Below are 18,482 nucleotides of genomic sequence, written 5' to 3' on the forward strand. Positions count from 1 at the left end.
CACTCGCCCCGTCCACTTCCTCCCACACCTGCCCCCAACCGCGAAGCCGACCACCAGAGAGGGGTCCCGTCGGAACAACGACAGAACCCCTTTCTCTCTTCCATTCACACAGAGATAAAAATGGAAATGAAGTATATATAGCAGGCGGCCCAACTAATTATTCACCCAGCGAAGCGCGCGCTGCCAGTTGTGAGAGGGGGGTCTACCCGCGCCCCTCTCACCCTCTACGGCGGACCGAGTAGTCACCCTCGCTTAAGGGCGGCACTCACAGAGAGCGCGCGTTGGTGTATAACGGGATTTCCAGTGGCCGCGACGGCGCCGGTCACAACGCGGAAAGAGCTCGCCAAGCGCAAGAGCTCGTGTCTGTGCCGCAACTGTCACGAGGCCACCGTTCGTGAGTGCCTAGCTTCAACGTTTGTCAGATACTCCCCGAAAGTTGCCGGGACAAGCACCGCCAGCAACGTCTCGCTTTTACACTGGCCTCTGCTTCGCAAGCGTGCGGTCGAAACGGCAGGCCCTCCTAGCTAAACGGATTTTGACGTTCCCGCCCCGAGAAGCTGCAGCCCACCGAAAGAACGCCTGCCGATCAGTCGTGTGAAAGCTGCACCGCTAGTTGATTTCGGCGAGGCTTGAACCATTGCTGAATATTGAGCTTGTCCGCTACAAGACGTTACCTCCGTTGCCGTGTGTGACTGAACCGTCAACGATTTTCCCCTGACAATGCGTGTGGGGTGCGTCGAACTGTCGTCGACGTGCTCGTCCCCTGCACTGGAACCTCTCTACTTGGGCGAAAGGAGTCTTCCGGTTAGACTTTTGACTTGAGCTAAGTCTGGACGTGCCACTGAGCGCGAAACGTAAGTTTGCCAGGCGAGAGTGTCGGTGCTTTTGTCTGCTTCGTGACTCGAAAGATTCTTGCCGCCAATAAACACGCTTCAGACTGTGGCAACGGGTCGTTTCGGAAGCGTGAAAAATCCTTGTCGATGCTCATCGGGCCTCCCATTGTGCTCTGTGGTAGAAATCGCTCAGTGCTCGAGCTGAGTCGGCAGCCAAGTAAACTTCAAGTTGCGAGGGCATAAGAGACGTTTCGCTCGACCACCTGTCTACGCCGAGTGTCTGCAACCGACCGGCGGATTGAGGCCCAGGTACTGAAACTCGAGCAACTTCACCGGCTGGCCGCTACGTGGTGGATCGCCGCCCCCAGCTGAGAGCGACCTCCCGAATCCGGTTTTCTGTCGGCGCACGTGTGTGTAAAGCTGCCGTGTTGCTTTTCATTCAACGAGTGCGCGACGTAAGAGCAAAGGAAAACCGAGTAGGCAAACCGGACTTTCCCGCCAACGCTGTGGAAAGTGGGTCGCACCGGGGATGGATGAAGTTAGCGCCAACGAGTAGAGAGTTCGCGACAGCGCAGCGAGGTGGAGCCACTGCCGTTGAATCTCTCGATGCTGCGTCTGGAGTCGTCTGCTGCGTGCAAACAACGATCCAGATGCCGCGTGCGGTAAGCAATTTTCGAAACGCGCCAAAATTTCGATTACTTCGTTACTTTGCTGGCTGTCTTTTGCCTTTAAACAATTGCCCAACTTTATTTCTTATTTGATTAGTTAGTAAATTGTACCCGTGACACACGTCAGTAGTTTTCTAATATCATCATATCTCAAATCACTGCTGGGCTTTTAATGGCATTGAACATGGCGATGCCGATCGCTGAAGTCAGTGCTGCAAGTTGTTTGGCAATCCTAATATTAAAAGAAAAGAGAGAGAACGAGCTTTTTACGGCCGAAGGATGCAGTAAGCCTCGAATGAAATCACGTTTCATTAAAATTATGCATGCCTGTGTACCACCACATCATTCTCATTAACGTTTGAGGTATTAGGCAGTTCGCGTCATATCTGTACTCGAGGAGCACGTGTATTAATTGTTGAGCAGTTCGTCAGTCATCCCACATACTTTGACAGTTATGCTACATAAACACCAAAAGCGACACTATAGCTGCGTAGGGCCTACTATGTGGTAGTTTCGCTTTCATTTTTACTGACAGATGTGCTGCAATCAGTGGCGTAGCTAGGTCGTCTGGCACCCGGGGCCCATAGGTCTTCTGTCACCCCCCTCCCCGGGTGTAGCCGGTGGAAAGAGGGGTGTCTTCAGACGTATATGACACCCCCCTCTCTCTGGCCCCTTGCACCCGGGGCCCACGGCCCCCCGGCCCCCCATGTTTGCTAGGCCACTGGCTGCAATACAAGTGGCTACGACATGGAACATGTCCTTGATTTTTCTTTTTCCCTTTCATTGCTCGATCATACTTGTACACAGCGGTATCAGGTCTTGCCTGCGACTCTTTTGAAATATTTCTTGTTGTCAGCGTACTTAGCCGAGCCAACGCGACAACGGATACCTAGATGTAGTGTTGTCCTTTTTTCCCTTTCTTTCTTTTCTTGATAAAATAATGGTTGGCAAAGGTTATTTCTCAGGGTAAAGCAATCTCGCTAACTTACTTTCAGAGTAAGTGCCAGGTACTATAATAATGCTCTCTTACAAGCGCGTTATTAAAGTGAATTTTCAGTGTAGGACCAATTATTAAAACTATGACATAAGCGTTCCGTGTAGGTAGCTAATGAGGGGCAAGCAGAGCTCGGTCAAGCTGCAATAGACCAGCTTTCATTTACTGCCACCTTTTTTCGAATGTGTAACAATGTGAAAATAAGGTTTTCGAATTGATTGATTGATTGATTGATTGATTGATTGATTGATTGATTGATTGATTGATTGATTGATTGATTGATTGATTGATTGATTGATTGATTGATAATTTACTGCCATTAGTGCGGTGCCTACAGCCTTACTTAATGGAATTAAAGCTTCATACCATGCACTTACCAAGCGGGGCATTCTCACACCTCCTTCGGTACTCGAATGCATAACCCGAGATAGCTATTACGAGTGCGCGTGATACACATTTGAGAGTAATCTGAAATACGTCTACATAATATGCATGCCTGTTAATATTTTTATTGGTATTTAACGTAAAATAACGTTTCGGCGATGTTAAAATGGACCAACAAATGAACTTTCTCTGTTTACTGCAGCTATCGATCGCGACGTTCAATGTCAATAAAGAAGCTACAGTGACGTTTCACTTCGTGAACGCGGGCTAAGCGCAAACGTAGGCACTCCGCGAACATGCACAGCGACATGGAGGAAGGGTAAAGTTATAGGAGAGAGCATTACGTCACGCAACCAGCCTCGGCAAGCGAACGCTCCGCGACGCCAGTCTCTTTGCTCAGTGTCGGCCCAACACGTGACCTCTTGCGTCGAGATCACGGAGCAAGAAACGAGATTTGCCGAGACGTTTCGTTTAGAATGGGCACGGGGGAAGGAAAATGCGAATAGGTATCGAAAAAAATTCAACCCGGAGCACTAAAACCTACGGCGCGCTCTCACGTATCATCCGTGTTCTGACGTTTTCCCCCACGTGTTTGGCAGATACTCTTCGCTTCAATCACATTGTGTGATGCTGGCTCCCATCTTTTTCCTTCCTGCATGCACAGCGAGAACCACAGTGACGAAGCACAAACGGAAACGGCGCGAAAGCGGTCGCGGACGCTACATTGATTAAGGTCCCTGAATAAAACTTAGTGGTAGCGACATGCTTTTATCTTCCCGCCGCCGCTGCTACGAGGAGCATAAGAGGAGGGCGGAGAAGAGGTCTGCGTCTCCCAATTGGTTGAGCGCCGTCACGTGGTACCTTTCGCTCCCTTTTCTCTATTCTTTCTTTATTCTTTTCCGCGTCTCGGCGCACTCACCGCCATGACATTTGGCCGTCGACTTTCCGAGGCGAGGCTTTCGCAAGAGATTACAGATGTTTTAGCTAAGTTTCGTGCCTAATCGCGTCATTCAAGAATTCAGTTTTTTTTTTTTTTTTCAATCTTGGGGATTGATTTCAATAGTACTGGAGGTGCAAACGTGTATGAACGGAGCCTTCTTTCTTTGTTCACGGGGTGCGGAGCTCAGGCATTGGTAAGCTTATGCACGGGTGCTATTCTCGAGGCTCGTTCATATTTGTTTTCCTGATCGCGCTATCATAAACAGGTGTGTGAAGCTACGGAGTGCATAGGCTGTGTTCTGTCATATATCGTTCTAGAAACGCAACACGTGTTATTGTTGTAGTACTGAGAGTGCGCAACTTGGTGAGTCCATACTTCTGTTAGGCACTGCAAATGTATTTTGCGAGGACAAGTTGTTCACTACCAGCGCAACTGATTTTGACTATTGCGAGTAGGCTTTCTCCGCTTCGCCGTCTCGGCAGGATAAAGTGCACGAGTTTGTTGGCTCATATTGGCCTAATTGGAACTGCGCAGAGGGGGGGAAGTGCTCGTTGATGGAAACCAATTGTATGTGTAACTTCCGTCCATGCATACGCTTTGTTCACAAACGAAGTGTAGGTTCCACTGTGATGCTTGCGCTTGAGAGCCAACTGCGCCAGTTTGTCACAAAAACGTACGACCAGTTTCACTGCATAACGAGATGCCAGCGTCATGAGGAAACGACGAGAATAGCTGAGATGCTCCGCGTTGAGCGGGCACGTTTCGGCGTGACGCTCGCGTTATTCAGGCGAACATGTAACGCTTCCTGCGTTCGCTCATCATGCTACTAAGATGCTTAAATTGTGAAGGTGCACAAGCTGGACGCACGGCAGTCGATTGGGTAGACGCAAGTACGCACGTACGCACTTCGAGCAGCGCAAACGCATCCGAGTTGTTGAATCGGCAGCTACACAGTGCTGCACACACGCGAGCGCATCGTCGTTGGCGTGTACCGCCCAAACCTTCATCGTAGCCCTTTCACACCCGGGCAAATGTCATGAGAAAGCCAAATAAAGAATCTGATAAATGCAATAGAAACAACTCGCGAAGCGGTTTGATCTGTGCAAGCCGCGACAGTGTTCTTGCCTACGAGTACAATGCATGGCAGTGGACGACATAACGCTCAAACAAAGCTCTGGCATGTATATAAACCATCGTGTACATTACGTATACATCATTGGCGGGACAAGGAATTTAGGTTTTTGTGCTAGTACTCGACACTAAAAGGAATGTGTCCACCAAACTAGCCTCCAAAGCCTTCTTCTAACCGGAAGCAGGCAGCCAACCCGAATCCACAAAACAAGCGCGCATTTGCGCGCTGAAAAAGCACAAAAAACATCTGCTTCCGCCAGTGTCACAGCGTTCTATCATCGCTGCTAGCACATCACACAGTAATCAATCCTTAACTGCGGTAAAAACTCATGCGCAAACACCCAACAACAATTTTTAATGTCCCACCTCGTGTAACTCTATGGGCGGCTTCCGAGCGAACGGCCAAACTGCGAGGGCGAGCTACGAGGGAAAGAGCGAGCTGCGAGAAGGCCAGGAGAAGGAGAGGCCGGGCGAGGAGGAATGCCGCTACCTTTTAAGTTTTGTTCAGGGACCTTAATATTGATAAAGACGGTGCAACCACTGGTGTGCCACGCGGAAAGCGCATGTTGCTACCCACGTAAAGAAACGCCGCGAACATGCCCAGCGAGCTCCACGGCGTTGCAACACAAACGGAAACGGCGCGGACGTGGCGATTCTTTTCTCTACTTCCAGACGCCTTCCTCCTCCTCCGGCGTTCGCTTCCCTCGCAGGGACAGATCTCGCCGAGTCTTCGCTTGCGCGTAAAAAAAAAATGCGTTTTGCATGTATGCGCAGCGTACTCACCGTCGGCAGCGCAGCATACACCGAAAGCCATGCGCTCCGCTGGTCGCGTTTCATTAAGTCCTGCTAGCCCCTGTACCCCTCCTCGCTTGGCTGCCAAATCACCGTTGGCGTTGCCAAATCAACGTTGGCAGTGCTGAGTACATAAGCGACTCTACTCAGCGGAGTAAGATAGAGACTCGAGTGACTCGTATGCGAATACAGAGGAGGGTGGGGGGGGGGGGGGGGGCGCTTAAGATATTGCGTCTTGCCCATGTGGTGCCGGGGCACGTTATACCTTCTAGACAAGGGCAGTGGTCCGGGTAGGCGCCGCCCTTCACTTGTCCGTTGGTGCACTTCTGCCCGATCTTGGACATGGGCTGGCACGTGCGTGTGTGGTCCCTAGCCAGGAGGCAGCACAGCTGTGGCTGACAGTGGTTGCTGTTGCGGCACGGCCCGCCAACGCCGTTCCTCTGCACAGAACACGGAGCGACCCACATCAGTGCGGGACGCACGAGAGTTCGGATATAGCCCGGATGGGTACAGCGTGTCCCGAGTCCGACCTTGGGGCGTGCTCCTGCAAAAGTTACTCTATGCTCCATCTCACAAATCGTTTGCAGCACTTCCGAAGTTACGAGGCTGTGCACAGGCAATATCCTCGCGCAGCTGAATATAGTTCCGGGAGTAACCGTCTAATCAACGATGGGATTTGAGAGTTGTGTGTTTTTGCGTGGCGCATGATAAGTTACAAGGATAAGGGACTTGTTACAACCTTTGCGTCTGCACGTTTGTATACCGCGAATCACTGTGGCGGCGAGCAGACGACGCGGCGCGGATGAACACATCTCGGTGGGCACTCGGCCTTCGTATTGGTGAAGGGGTCTCCTAGCCTCCACAGTGCTGCAAACGACTCCTGAGATGGAATGTACGCTCTGTTTTTCTTTATTTCTCTATTTATACTACAATTAATATTCCACGGTGGAATAGGCATTATAGGAAGGAAGCGCGTGGTCGTGGGTTCGACTTCCCGACCGCAGCGACCGCATTTCAATGAAGGCGAAATGCAAAATCAATGTTAAAAGAAACGATAATTTACCCTGTATTCGGTGCACGTTAAAGAAGCTCAGGTGGTCAAAATTAATTCGGAATCCTCCACTGCAGGAACTGCCACATAATTAGAGAATTGTGTTGGCGCGTCAAACCTCAGAATTTAGCTTTCTATCTATGAACGTTAACGAAAGCTGGCCCAATTTCGCTACACTTTGATAGAAAAAAAGAATAGCACACCACCCGCACTCTTCGTACATTGTTATTTGACTGATACCAAAAACAAATCGCTATATACCACTTACGTCGTCGAATTCGCCCCTCTAAAGAAGGAGCTTTAGTTCGAGGTCCGCTCCGATTTCCCTGTTGAAACACGCGTAAAATGCAGAAGTTCTCTCGTGAGACTATCGCTAGACCGACCTCGATAAGATTTGTTGTATCTGAGAAGGAAAAATTAAATTATGTATAGTGAAGGAAGCAGATTTTTGATTTATCAACATGAAATTGCTAAAATTTAAAAAAAACGGAACGTTTACAAGAAACTAAAGCTCGAAGTTTCCAAACCCATAACTCTGCAATAAAAACCTATATCGCAGTTCTGTGGCCGTCATTTGCTAGAGCATCTATGGTAGATAAATTTCACATGAATTAACAGCTTACGCAAATTTGTTACAATGTTTACGAGGATTTTGCAATACCTCTATTCGCAACTCAGTGGTACATTTCAGAACGGCGTATAACACATCAGTTCTCTCCGTCATATATATATATTTAGGGCAGTTTCTAGCATTGTGACACCATTATTTTCATTGCTGAGTTCGCAAAGCTTCATACTTCATACCATTGCATTTTAGAATTTTGAAAAACTTTTGCGAAAAATATTTAGCGTCTCAATAAAAAAATATGCTTTGCTACAGTCAATATATTTTAACTTCTTTAAAATGCAACAGTCCTTGTCCAAATCGGTGGAGCGGCTGCTGAGAAAAGCAATTTCTCTTCGCTCCCGTGCTATGCCCAGAGCTAAAGTTTTAAAGGGACACTAATGTGAAAAATGATTTCTTCTGCATCAGTAAATTACCGCTCTAAACAACAAAAACACCACACTTACAACGGTAAGACGTTTGGTAAGCCAGAAAAAGCGCAAGAACGAAATACGGGTGGCGACGCCTACTTAAGTTCCCGCACCTGGGGGCTGTGACGCCATGGATTTTGATGACATCTTCTAGGGCCTACTAATTATATATAGCAGTACAGATTGACTACATTGTGTTCTAAAGGAGCCAAATATTAAACATGGCAAGTTTCGGGAACCTTTATTCAGGCAACGCGGTCCAAATACGAAAACGTACTTTGGAAACCCTGACGTCACGCTGACGTACCTGCGCTGGGGTTCCGGCGCGCATTTTAAATACTGATACTTGTACCTTCATTTTCTCTTCTAATAATCAAACTATTTTTTGAAGTGACTTCCTGCAGGATTCTCAAACAATGCTTCATTAGTCTAAACTGATTTGGTGTTTCGCTTTAGTGTCCCTTTAAGTATTTTCAGGCCGTTGGCTCCTGCGGGTAACTCCGGCATGACTATCAGATCGGATTCATCACATCGCTGTTATGCGTCAACTATGGGACTTAAGAGGATGTTGAAAAAGCACTGACGTGATATTTTCGACTTAACTACTTGCTCTAAAGGAAAAAAGAAAATACTTGCGTGCATTACAGCACCTTGTACAATATTACTGCAATACTCGTTCCTAAGACCCAGTTTCGGTTTCGGCGCCAAGGAAGTATGTTCTTCATGACCGGCCACAACGTCATCAAATATTGGCTTGCTCTCATCCTGCGATAACGGAGGCAAGGCTGAGACCTCCCCACGCGCGAGCGCAGGCATCACGCACAGCCTTATTGCTACACTGCGTCAACAGCAAATTTTGCTCTGTGTCGTCATATGACGTCACAACGGGGCCGACGATGCCAGGTCCGGCATCTTGAGACAAACTGTAGTATCAAGCTGAAATATATTAGAAGCGATTGCGAACTTGCTTTCACACCTGCTACGTGTCAACCTATTAAGTCCGAGAAGCGTGCAATAAGAGTTTCTATAGTTTCTATTTCGAAAATATGTAACGGTACTCATTCAAGCGTTACCTCACGGAGCGCAGCGTAAATGCACTGTAAAAGCATTTATAGGCCTAAAGCGAATAAGGGTGTAAATTGGTCTAATACTTATACCCTTACGCCCAAGCAGGGTGTAAGTGTGTGAGTTATAAACCGACTTATAGAGAAGTGTGTAGGGGTGTGAGTTAGAGGTTGACACCCTCATTCACTTTGAAGGGTGTTAATTATTTTGTGCAAGGGTGTGAGTTATAGATCCATCAAGGGCCTCAATCACTTTAGAGGGTGTAAATTATTTTACAGTGTATGGCGTCCCGCCTTCTCAGTGAGCTTACTCAACACTTTGTGGACAGCTGCGGTGCGCAAATCTGGAAATTTTACTTGCTCCCCCCCTACTTTTTTTTTCTATTTGGCACTCTTTCCTACCTTTCTCCCTAGCCCATATTGCCGATCGATATTCAGGTATAGTGTACTTGGACGGGCTGTCACCCACGTCAAGCCGTATTCTGAAGCGTTATAAAACAGTTTACACAATTAGAAGCTCCAGAGAACATTACCAGCATAGTAATTAAGCAACAAAATTTGCCGTGAGACAACCCGGCATTGTATTGACTCGGGGATTGGCCCGTGCATCGACACCGCACTGACTTGGCTCGTGCGTTTGGAGCGGTTTTTTAGACAGCTGAAGCTGCGGATGGCTGTATCGTGTTGTTGCGTTAAGGAGGCATAAGAGAGTTTTAGAATAGGGGCCCCAAACGTTTGGGGCCCCAAATAAATAGCGTCGAAGCCACTGCGCATGCGGCAAAATTCGCTTGGGTTTTGCGTCGGGCACGCTATTTCACTGATTTAGCGGGAGCTCCAAAAGCTGCCCCAAAAGATTTGCGTAAACAAACATGGCGGCACCCATCGAAGCGACGGCTCTAACCTAGCGCCAAACTGGGCTCGATTCGTGGTAACGCGTGAAGTTCACAAGCTACAAGTGTCTGCGCTTATCGCTTTCTCTCAACTAGCACGTGTTATGAAGATTGATTCATTAGACGCCGTTGATTCCGAATGCGATTGTGGATTTCATGGCTTGTAGGCCTAACACGGCTCAGCTTGGCTGGTGAAAGCACGTAAAGTTGGTTACTCAAAACTAAGAGCAACTAATTGTTCGCTGCCAATAGAATAACCTCCAAATTGTAATTACACGCGAGAACACGAAAGTCAAAATTACTATTCTTGTCACAAAATGGTATATCTTATTTAATTATTTCTAATAGCTTTTCTTTGACGCCGTAGTGGCGCTATCAGCGCAAGACGCTATACGCAAACGTCAAGACCTATTCTAAAGCTGTTCAACTCCTCCGTGCCCCAACTCTAACGCACGCAAAGCCTTTGGGTGCCCCAAACTATTGGGGCCCCTATTCTAAAACTTTCTATTAGGTGCCTGCGCCGCGCTGTGCTTTCGATCATGTGGAAGGCGTGGCATGGGCAGCGGCAAACCGGGAGAGAATAAAAGTGAGAGACTCAAACACCTCGCGTCGTGAAGTGTATCGTTGCGTGTTCACTACGTTTGCATGGTAGTGAGCGTATAGCACAGTGTTATACTTGCGTAACATATTATAGAATAGCATAGCATTGTGCATAAAACTGCGTCGCGTCGTAGACAGTTGCATAGCGCCGAACCGGCTCTGCCAAAGCAAGTTGCTCAGGGGTGGCATGAAGACAGAAGCATATTTTTTATCTCTTCTGTTTTACAAGAGGTGCCTTCTCAACTGTCGTCTTGAAGCAGGCAGATTCAAACTCCGTCTCCCTATACTTTGTTCTATTCGACAGATCCCTAGCAGCGGGCAATATTACCCACCTGTTCAGGAAACATATAGGGCTGGCGATGTTCCGTTCACTTGCCTGGTAACTGTGTGCCACGATATCTTTATTAGTGGGGCGCGGCTTTTTTTGCTTACATCAGGTGTTTCTGCTTACCTCTATAGATTTCCGTTACGCACGACCTTGAGCGTCTACACTGTGTAACTGCCTGCGCCAATGTAGCAACTGCTCTCCAAGTAATATGAGCTAGTGCGCATGCGCCATCGAGCTCGGGCGTTGCGTGCCTCCCACACACTTCAAGCTAAACTAACCATTCAGAAGGTGTCAGAAATCGCTCGCGCAAAGCCCAGCCTCACAGACGCATGCAAATGCACGGGCGCCTCGCGCGCCACACGCGGTATCTTCTTTTGCATAAAACGGCGATAATTGACGCATCGTCCTTGAAGGCGTCCGTGTTTCGAAGGACCTGCTGCTAGAAAGACAGCTGTACACGCACAAAAAAAAATGCGCTGCCTAATGAGCGAGGCGACACTCTCGAATGCCACAGCTGCCGGTGCGTATCGTCGAGATTGATGGGAGCCGCTCGGATGTTGCGCATCACTGTAGTGCTCGCTGAACAGGGTGCCCTCGGCGTTCCACACGTGATGCTCCTCTCGGAGGCAGCTTGGGGTTAACTTGTTATTCATCAATGTTTATCTTTTATTCATTGAGAGGCTGCGTGACGCGCATGTAAGTGATGTCGACGTCGGTATCTTTTTTTTTTTACACCTTCACGGACTCAAGCTTGAATTAGTAAAGGCAAGGCGCAGAAGACCAGGACTCAAGAAGTTTGTGTTCTTCTTAAGTCACGGACTCAAGACCGCTCCCCGAGTCAAAGATACTCGGACCATGGCCACACCCGTCACTGGCAAGAAAAGGAATTCGAGCACTAGTACTATACTTGAAGTGCACTAGCTTAAGAGGCCATTTGTAGAGTCCCTCTGTATATTGTCCCTCCCACATGCACTCAGTGCTTACTCTCTCCCTCTTTCCCTCTTTCTATTCCCCTTTTCCCACCCCCTGTGTAGGGTAGCAAACCGGGTGCTCGTCTGGTTGACCTCCCTGCCTTTCCTGTCCTTGCTGTCTCTCTCTCTCTCGCTCTCGCTCTCACGTTGACGCGCAACCAACGAAATAGTGGGATTATTTTTGCTATAAACACAGTTTACGAAACCAGAATAAACGGGGTTGTTTCAAAGTGAGATAGAGATGGGATGAGGTGTACGATGCAATATCATTGCAGAAAAGAAAAAGAAGAGAAAGAAAACAAGATAACGTACTCGCAATAGACAGTGGGCCTTGAAGCACCACCCTAAGGATGTGCAAGTTATGCCGTTGGAAATAAAAAAAAAAAGCATCCCCAATAGAAGCTAGAGAAGTTCGATCGGCCGCAGGTCTGGACAGTGCTACCTTCCCTTAAATGGAGAGTTAAATTAAAGAAAGGATGCGCACGGAAGGAACACGCACTCACACAGGCGACAGTAACATGTTCAGACTTGAAAGTGTCCACAAGGTTTCATTGGAACGCTGTTTCCGCTTGACGGAGGCCGCTTTCATTGTGAGGCACGCCTAAGAGTTACTTTCCCATAGGCCGACAGCATCTATCAGTTTCAGGTATAAGCAACGATGACTGTTTAACGTTAATAAAGGTTCATGGCTGAAATCATGCGTGTAGCAACCACATTCACACGGAAACACACCTTCTAGAGGCCAACCTTAACCCTTAGCCCACCTAAAGGGGGTGTTCTTACTCCCGTTCTTTTACTGGACAACACTATAGGTTATATTTTTCCTTGAATCGGCTTCAAAATACACGTCAGTGTAACCTCTAAGGGCCGACTCTCAGAAGAAAGGGCGTGCTGGTACTTTGATCTTAAGATATACCCCTTGTGTTCTATACTTGGGCGTATATCAGATTGTGAATAGCTGAAAATATTTCCCCTGGGTGCTCATAATGTTCGTAACGGGAGTGTTGGTACTCCCTCTGTTGTTAGGGTGTGCCATAGAACGTATATTTCAGAGTTAATGTGCGTGGTTGCGAAGGAAGCGGAGGGGGAGCACACCGTACGGAGGGCACTGCCACAGAAAATGACGGATAGCGTTCACGCTATCAAAAAAAAAGAAAATTCTGCGAGGAAATGCTTAGGATGCCGCAACGCTAGAGGTGGGCAAATGTAAACTTTCTTTCTCGAATACGAATCGAATAGGAACAGTAAGTATCTAATACCGAATCGAATATCGATTAATCAAACACAGACGAATATATTTATAAAATGAGTATTTATTTCCATATAGTTAGCTACCACATTTGTGCTGACTGCTCTATAGAGTAAATTATCTATGAGGAACAATTAGGATCAGTTTTAAACACAAGATTCCTAATTGTCGTTTTAGAAACTGCAGCAACAGCCTCTCAACATTTTTGGAGCCTGGTTGCAAACCAACTTTAAATATGAAAGGCGGCTGCATGACTACCTTTAAAAAATAAACGCTAAATAAACGCTGAATAAACTCTTGCAGGAAAACGATTAGAAATTGTGAAAAGGGAAAATAAAAAGCTGCTGAGGGTTCGACGGTCACGTTTCAGTCCCTGATTTTGGGACCCTCGTCTGTACATTATCTGTAAGCCATCCACTGTAAAAGAATAATAAACTGAAACTGAAGGACTTGTGTGACATAGACACTTTTAATGATGCCAGTTGCAAGGAAAGCATCACTGGTTCTAGCGTAAAACATAACACTGCTACGTGACTAAACTGCCCCAAACACTAAACGACAGACTACAAGCTAGAATCGCATGTTTCCGTGCATACGTTTCAGCGGCGAAACCAAGAACAAAGTTTGCCATATATACCCACTTTCTTTCTGCATTGCTTCAAAAACTTTTCTCGCTGTTTCCCTTCTGATAATTTGCCATAGTTTGCTTTGTAGACGGAGAACAGTAACCAATCTAACAGTTAGCTTCGGCAAAATATTTGGTTAGTTCTGATATTTGAAATACCAAATAGTTCATTTTCTAATACAAATACGAATACCTAGAGACAAATGTTCAGTTCGTATTTGAAACATCGAATATTTCCACCCACCCGCCCTGCTCAGCTCCGAATACGGGGTGATCATCTTTAAGTTTTCCAGTCCTTGAGCTGGATTATTCAAAGAGGGGAATATTATTTTCACCAGAAATCGAAACACATATCCAACTAATTAATACAATAAACTAATTAACCTACTTAATTATATTACGGGCCATGCTGCCATTTCCGAGTAGTAGCCGGTGAAATCGCAAAGCGTATCCACTTGGAATTAGTTTCCGGAATGACACCAGTTTTGAGATGCTCATAATCAAACTCGCCCTAAAAATGCACTGTTGCTCCGCTCACTTTCTTTAACGAAGCGCTCTTTCATGAACTGAAGAAAAAAAGTAACTGGAACGCCCACGTATTTCGTCCCACTCTTTGCGAAATAATACCTCGAAACTGGTGTCACCCTGGAGATTCATATCAAGCGAACACGTCTTGCAACCTCACCCGATGCAATTCGTGAATTTCAATGTGTGCCGCAAATTAATTAATTAGGAAGTTAATTGGCGAACTTGTGTAAATTAGTTTAATTTGTGTTTCGATTTCTCGCACCAGCAATGCCCACCTCTTCGAGTAATTCAGCTCAAGGACAGGGATTATGCTAGCTGCCACAGGCAATTTTTGAAAATTCTGGAAAACCTTAAAATGATCCCCCGCCGTATATCATTCGCAGTCATCGGCAAAGTTCAGTTCGCAACGTCCGCTGTTATATTCAGTGTACCGGTAGTCATTGAATAATACAGTCAGCGCTGAACAACCTTTCATTCCAAAGCGATCCATGTTGCTTATGGCAGCAATAAAGTTCTCTGCGGGTCTATTAAATATGTTGGCCTGATCTCTGCTGCGGCCGTAGTAAATTAATTGGCCTCTATTGTGATCTACGACGCGAACAAAAGAGGCAAAACGCCATTTCAACCTCCCACTTAGTAGCCCATGGCAGACGAAAAAAAAAATCTAGCAAGAAAAAGCTGAAATGAAATGTGTGAAAAGAAAGTTGTTCGTCATTAAAAGCACGCCTAGTTATTCGCCTGTATCACAGTTCGTTTCACTCTCACGCATCTGGCAAAAACATCCAGCTGCCGTGTTCCCATACGGAGAGCATTAAAAAAACACTCCCCTTGTGGGGGAGTTTTTTTTTCTTCTTCTCGCACATGCGTTTTCTTTCAGACACGTGCAGTGCGCTTGCCGCAGCTGGCCTTAGGAAATTGTTAACCACACATGTGAGACGTCGCTTTGCAAGTCATACGCGCCTTCCTTAGTCACTATGATGTGAGACAAGGCAGTTCACTTGTGCATTCCTTACCCGTGGTACTTATGCAGCCGCACTGAGTTACGCTTGCTGCGCGTCGTGTTAACAACTCTCGAAGTATTCAAGGCGCGCGCGCGTTCGTGGATGCATTGCGTGTGGCTTGTGAACGCTGAGATATGTGCGCTGGGTTCTCGCTGTGTATTCAGAGCGAAGCGAGAGAAAAGAAAAACGAGGCTAAAAGAAAATCGTGCGCCATATGTCGAACGCTGTTAAACGTTGATTGCCTCAAGAGTGGGCTGCCTACAATAGACTTTTACCTATAAGTGAAAGTGCACGCCACCTTAACACAAACAAACAAAACGGTTGATGCGGGAAACTCAAAGGAAAGCCTGATACGCCACCCGAAACATAAGTAGCTGCCCCGACGACCGCATGAAGACGAGGACAATGAAATCCTGCTACCGAGTGGGCTACGTCTCCTGCGGTTTTGCGAAGAAAACACGTTGGCCATAAACACAGAAAGTACTTCATGCGTACTCGACTGTCTGAAGCACTACTTCCTAGCCCATTTCTCTTTTCAAACCAAGGTGGTTTTCCACACACCTAATGATTGCCCCTTAACGAACACCCAGACAAGAGACTCGCTCGACTAACACCTACTACTAGCGTCTGTTTAAAGTACATAGACCCGCATATCGAAACGTCGACCGGCATACCTAGGCACCGTGAACTACCCTCGGTTTCCACAAAGTCATTATGTGCTTCTTCAGAGTGTGGCGCATCTTTTTCTTTGAAGACCACCAACTTCAACACCAACCTCAGTACGCGTGCACAGGCTACTGAGAACATTTACGTAGTTCGGTGGGAGGAACAGAATTCACAACACACCGCCTAACCACGTCTGGTAAGGAGAGGACATTCCTACGTCACTGTTTACTTGCGCAAGGCACAAGTGGAAGCTTTCGCATCCATGTCACCAATACCTACATTCTGTACTATCGCTTTGCGCAGTTTGATGACTTGTAGTCAGTGTTGTAGTTGGTACAAGAGTTCATCAGCAATAGCGTTTACATCTTTAATTTGTGCTAATGAGCAATGGCAAGATTTGCAAGCCGCACGTTTCTTATCTCTTCAAAAACATGAGCGGCTGTCTTACATCTGGCATCTTTAACGCGCCTCGCTCTCAAGCTCATGGTCATTGGGCAAAAACATCTGTTGCAACAAGGCTGCTCCCGCAATTTATGCGGGGTGTAATGTGCTAGATTGCGTTTTGGTTTGCAAGAGGGCAATATTTTGGCCGGTGTCAGTTGCCGAGTAATATGAGTGACAGCGTGCGATTTACTGCCGTTCCTCTCCGCTCGCAAGAGGACGACCGCTCCAGTGCCTGCTCCATGCCAGCGTGGACGAGATTCTGCGAGAGAGTGTACGCGTATCCTCGCGTGTCTGTAATTACCTTTGATTCCTGGCACGTCTTTCGCAGTACAGTTGTCGGGCAGTCCCGGCTTTTGTACGGAGTTAAGAAATGAACAATAGTTTGCTGCCACGCGCCGTGGTTACTCAGTGGCTATGGTGTTGGGCTACTGAGCACGAGGTCGCGGGATCGAATCCCGGCCACGGTTGCCGTATTTCGATGGGGGGCGAAATGAGAAAACACCCGTATACTTAGATTTAGGTGCACGTTAAAGAACCCAAGGTGGTCAAAAGTTCCGGAGTCCTCCACTACGGCGTGCCTCATTATCAGAAAGTGGTTTGGGAACGTAAAAACCCATAATTTTTTTTTATTTTTCTGCCGAAATCGTCATCACCTCCTACCAACACTTGGCCTGAATGTTTCGTTGAGAGTGATACTCAGCACTCTAGCAATAATGATACCAGAAAACTTTGCCACATTAGAATAAGCGTACGCCGAGCATCAAACACACTCTAAGAAACACGACGTGGGTTTAAAGTGCAGCCGTTGCGCGCAGGTAGACCATAAACCGTAGTGTCATAACATGTCCGTACGAGGAACTGGGTTATTATTTCGACATGGTTCAAGAAAAAAAAATAACGCGCAAGGACCGACGTCGCAAAAATTTCTTTCACGACAGTTGGTAAAGGAGAGTTTCCGCATGCCAGCGTTAGTATGACAGCGTTCAATACAACATTGTCAAAGAATATAGCGTAATATCCTCCCACTTTGAATCTGTCATGATAAAATGTCAAAGCCTTTTAGTATTTGCTATATATAGGCCCCCTTCCGGAACTGTGTCTGATTTCCTGAGCTGCATGGATGAAATGCTTGAGTACTGTGAACAGAATGGCGCACAGGTAATTGTTACAGATCTCAACATAGATATGCTATCTACAAGCAACAACAAACAATATTTTCTTGACAGAATGCTTTCCTTTGGTTATGAAAACACAATTCATGTACCTACAAGGATAACACAGTTGACTGAAATTGCCCTGGATTTATGTTTCACTAACTACAAAAATGAAATATGCACAGGGGTTCTAACACCTGGAGTCAGCGATTACCTGCCGATTTTTGCTTTTTTTTCCCGTAATGCGTAAAACAACGAAATCCAGCAAATCCTACGCAGCGTAAAAAAATTTGCCAAGAAACAAGTAATCATTTTCAGAAAGTCGTCGCCGAAACGGATTGGAGCTGTATCTTCAATAATACTGACCCAGTAAATGCCTACGACATATTCATAACAAAGTTAACAGACCTTTATAATTGAGCTTTTCCAATTGTGGCTCATAAAATAAACAAGAAGGCAAGCAAACCATGGATAGACGCTTCTCTTTTCAAAAGGATGAAAGCAAGAAATAAGCTGTTCACAGAATTCATAAAAACAAAGCGCTTAGAGTACTTGGTTGAACTTAAGCAGGTCAGAAATAAGGTAGGATCTCATATTAAAAAGGCGTGAATTAGCTACTACGAAAAAAAGTTTGCAAACATACTCAATGATCAGAAAGCCATTTGGAACGCTGTGGACGATCTTTTGCAAAGGAAAACTGCGAAGGCTATCCCTCAGCTTCAAATAGAGGGCAGATCTTGTTCAGGTACTTTACTTCCGATATGTTCAATGATCATTTTTTGAGTTCATGAGCTTCTGATATTTCAAATGGTGATGACCAGTCTTACAAATCGTATATTAAAGCACGCGTCTCGGAATCTATTTTTCTAACTCCCACGAATGAATCGGGAGTAGCCTGGCTGATACAGGATTTAAGTAACAAATGTGCTGTGGGTTTTGACAACGTAAAGGCAGAACCTCTAAAAGCAGTTTCAAAGCACATTAGCACACCATTTGCACATATTTGCAACCTTATTTTGAGCACTGGAACGTTCCCGGAGAAATTGAAAATTGCTAGAATGTTCGTTATTTACAAAGGTGGGGATGAAAATGACATGAATAACTACAGGCCCATTTCTGTTTTGCCCATTTTTT

The 18,482-nt window shown here is 46.4% G+C and overlaps 1 protein-coding gene across 2 annotated transcripts in view; it reads right to left on the reverse strand.

The window, feature by feature from the left end:
- Positions 1-18,482, reverse strand: part of LOC126527390 (uncharacterized) — a 36,348-nt gene that overhangs the window by 6,395 nt on the left and 11,471 nt on the right. For both annotated transcript variants that reach the window (XM_050175207.3, XM_050175208.3), the window contains exon 2: positions 6,008-6,182. In XM_050175207.3, coding sequence (XP_050031164.1) covers positions 6,008-6,182 — 175 coding nt within the window. The remainder of the gene's footprint in view (positions 1-6,007; positions 6,183-18,482) is intronic.

This window comes from Dermacentor andersoni, chromosome 9 (assembly GCF_023375885.2).
Source record: "Dermacentor andersoni chromosome 9, qqDerAnde1_hic_scaffold, whole genome shotgun sequence".
NCBI lineage: Eukaryota > Metazoa > Arthropoda > Arachnida > Ixodida > Ixodidae > Dermacentor > Dermacentor andersoni.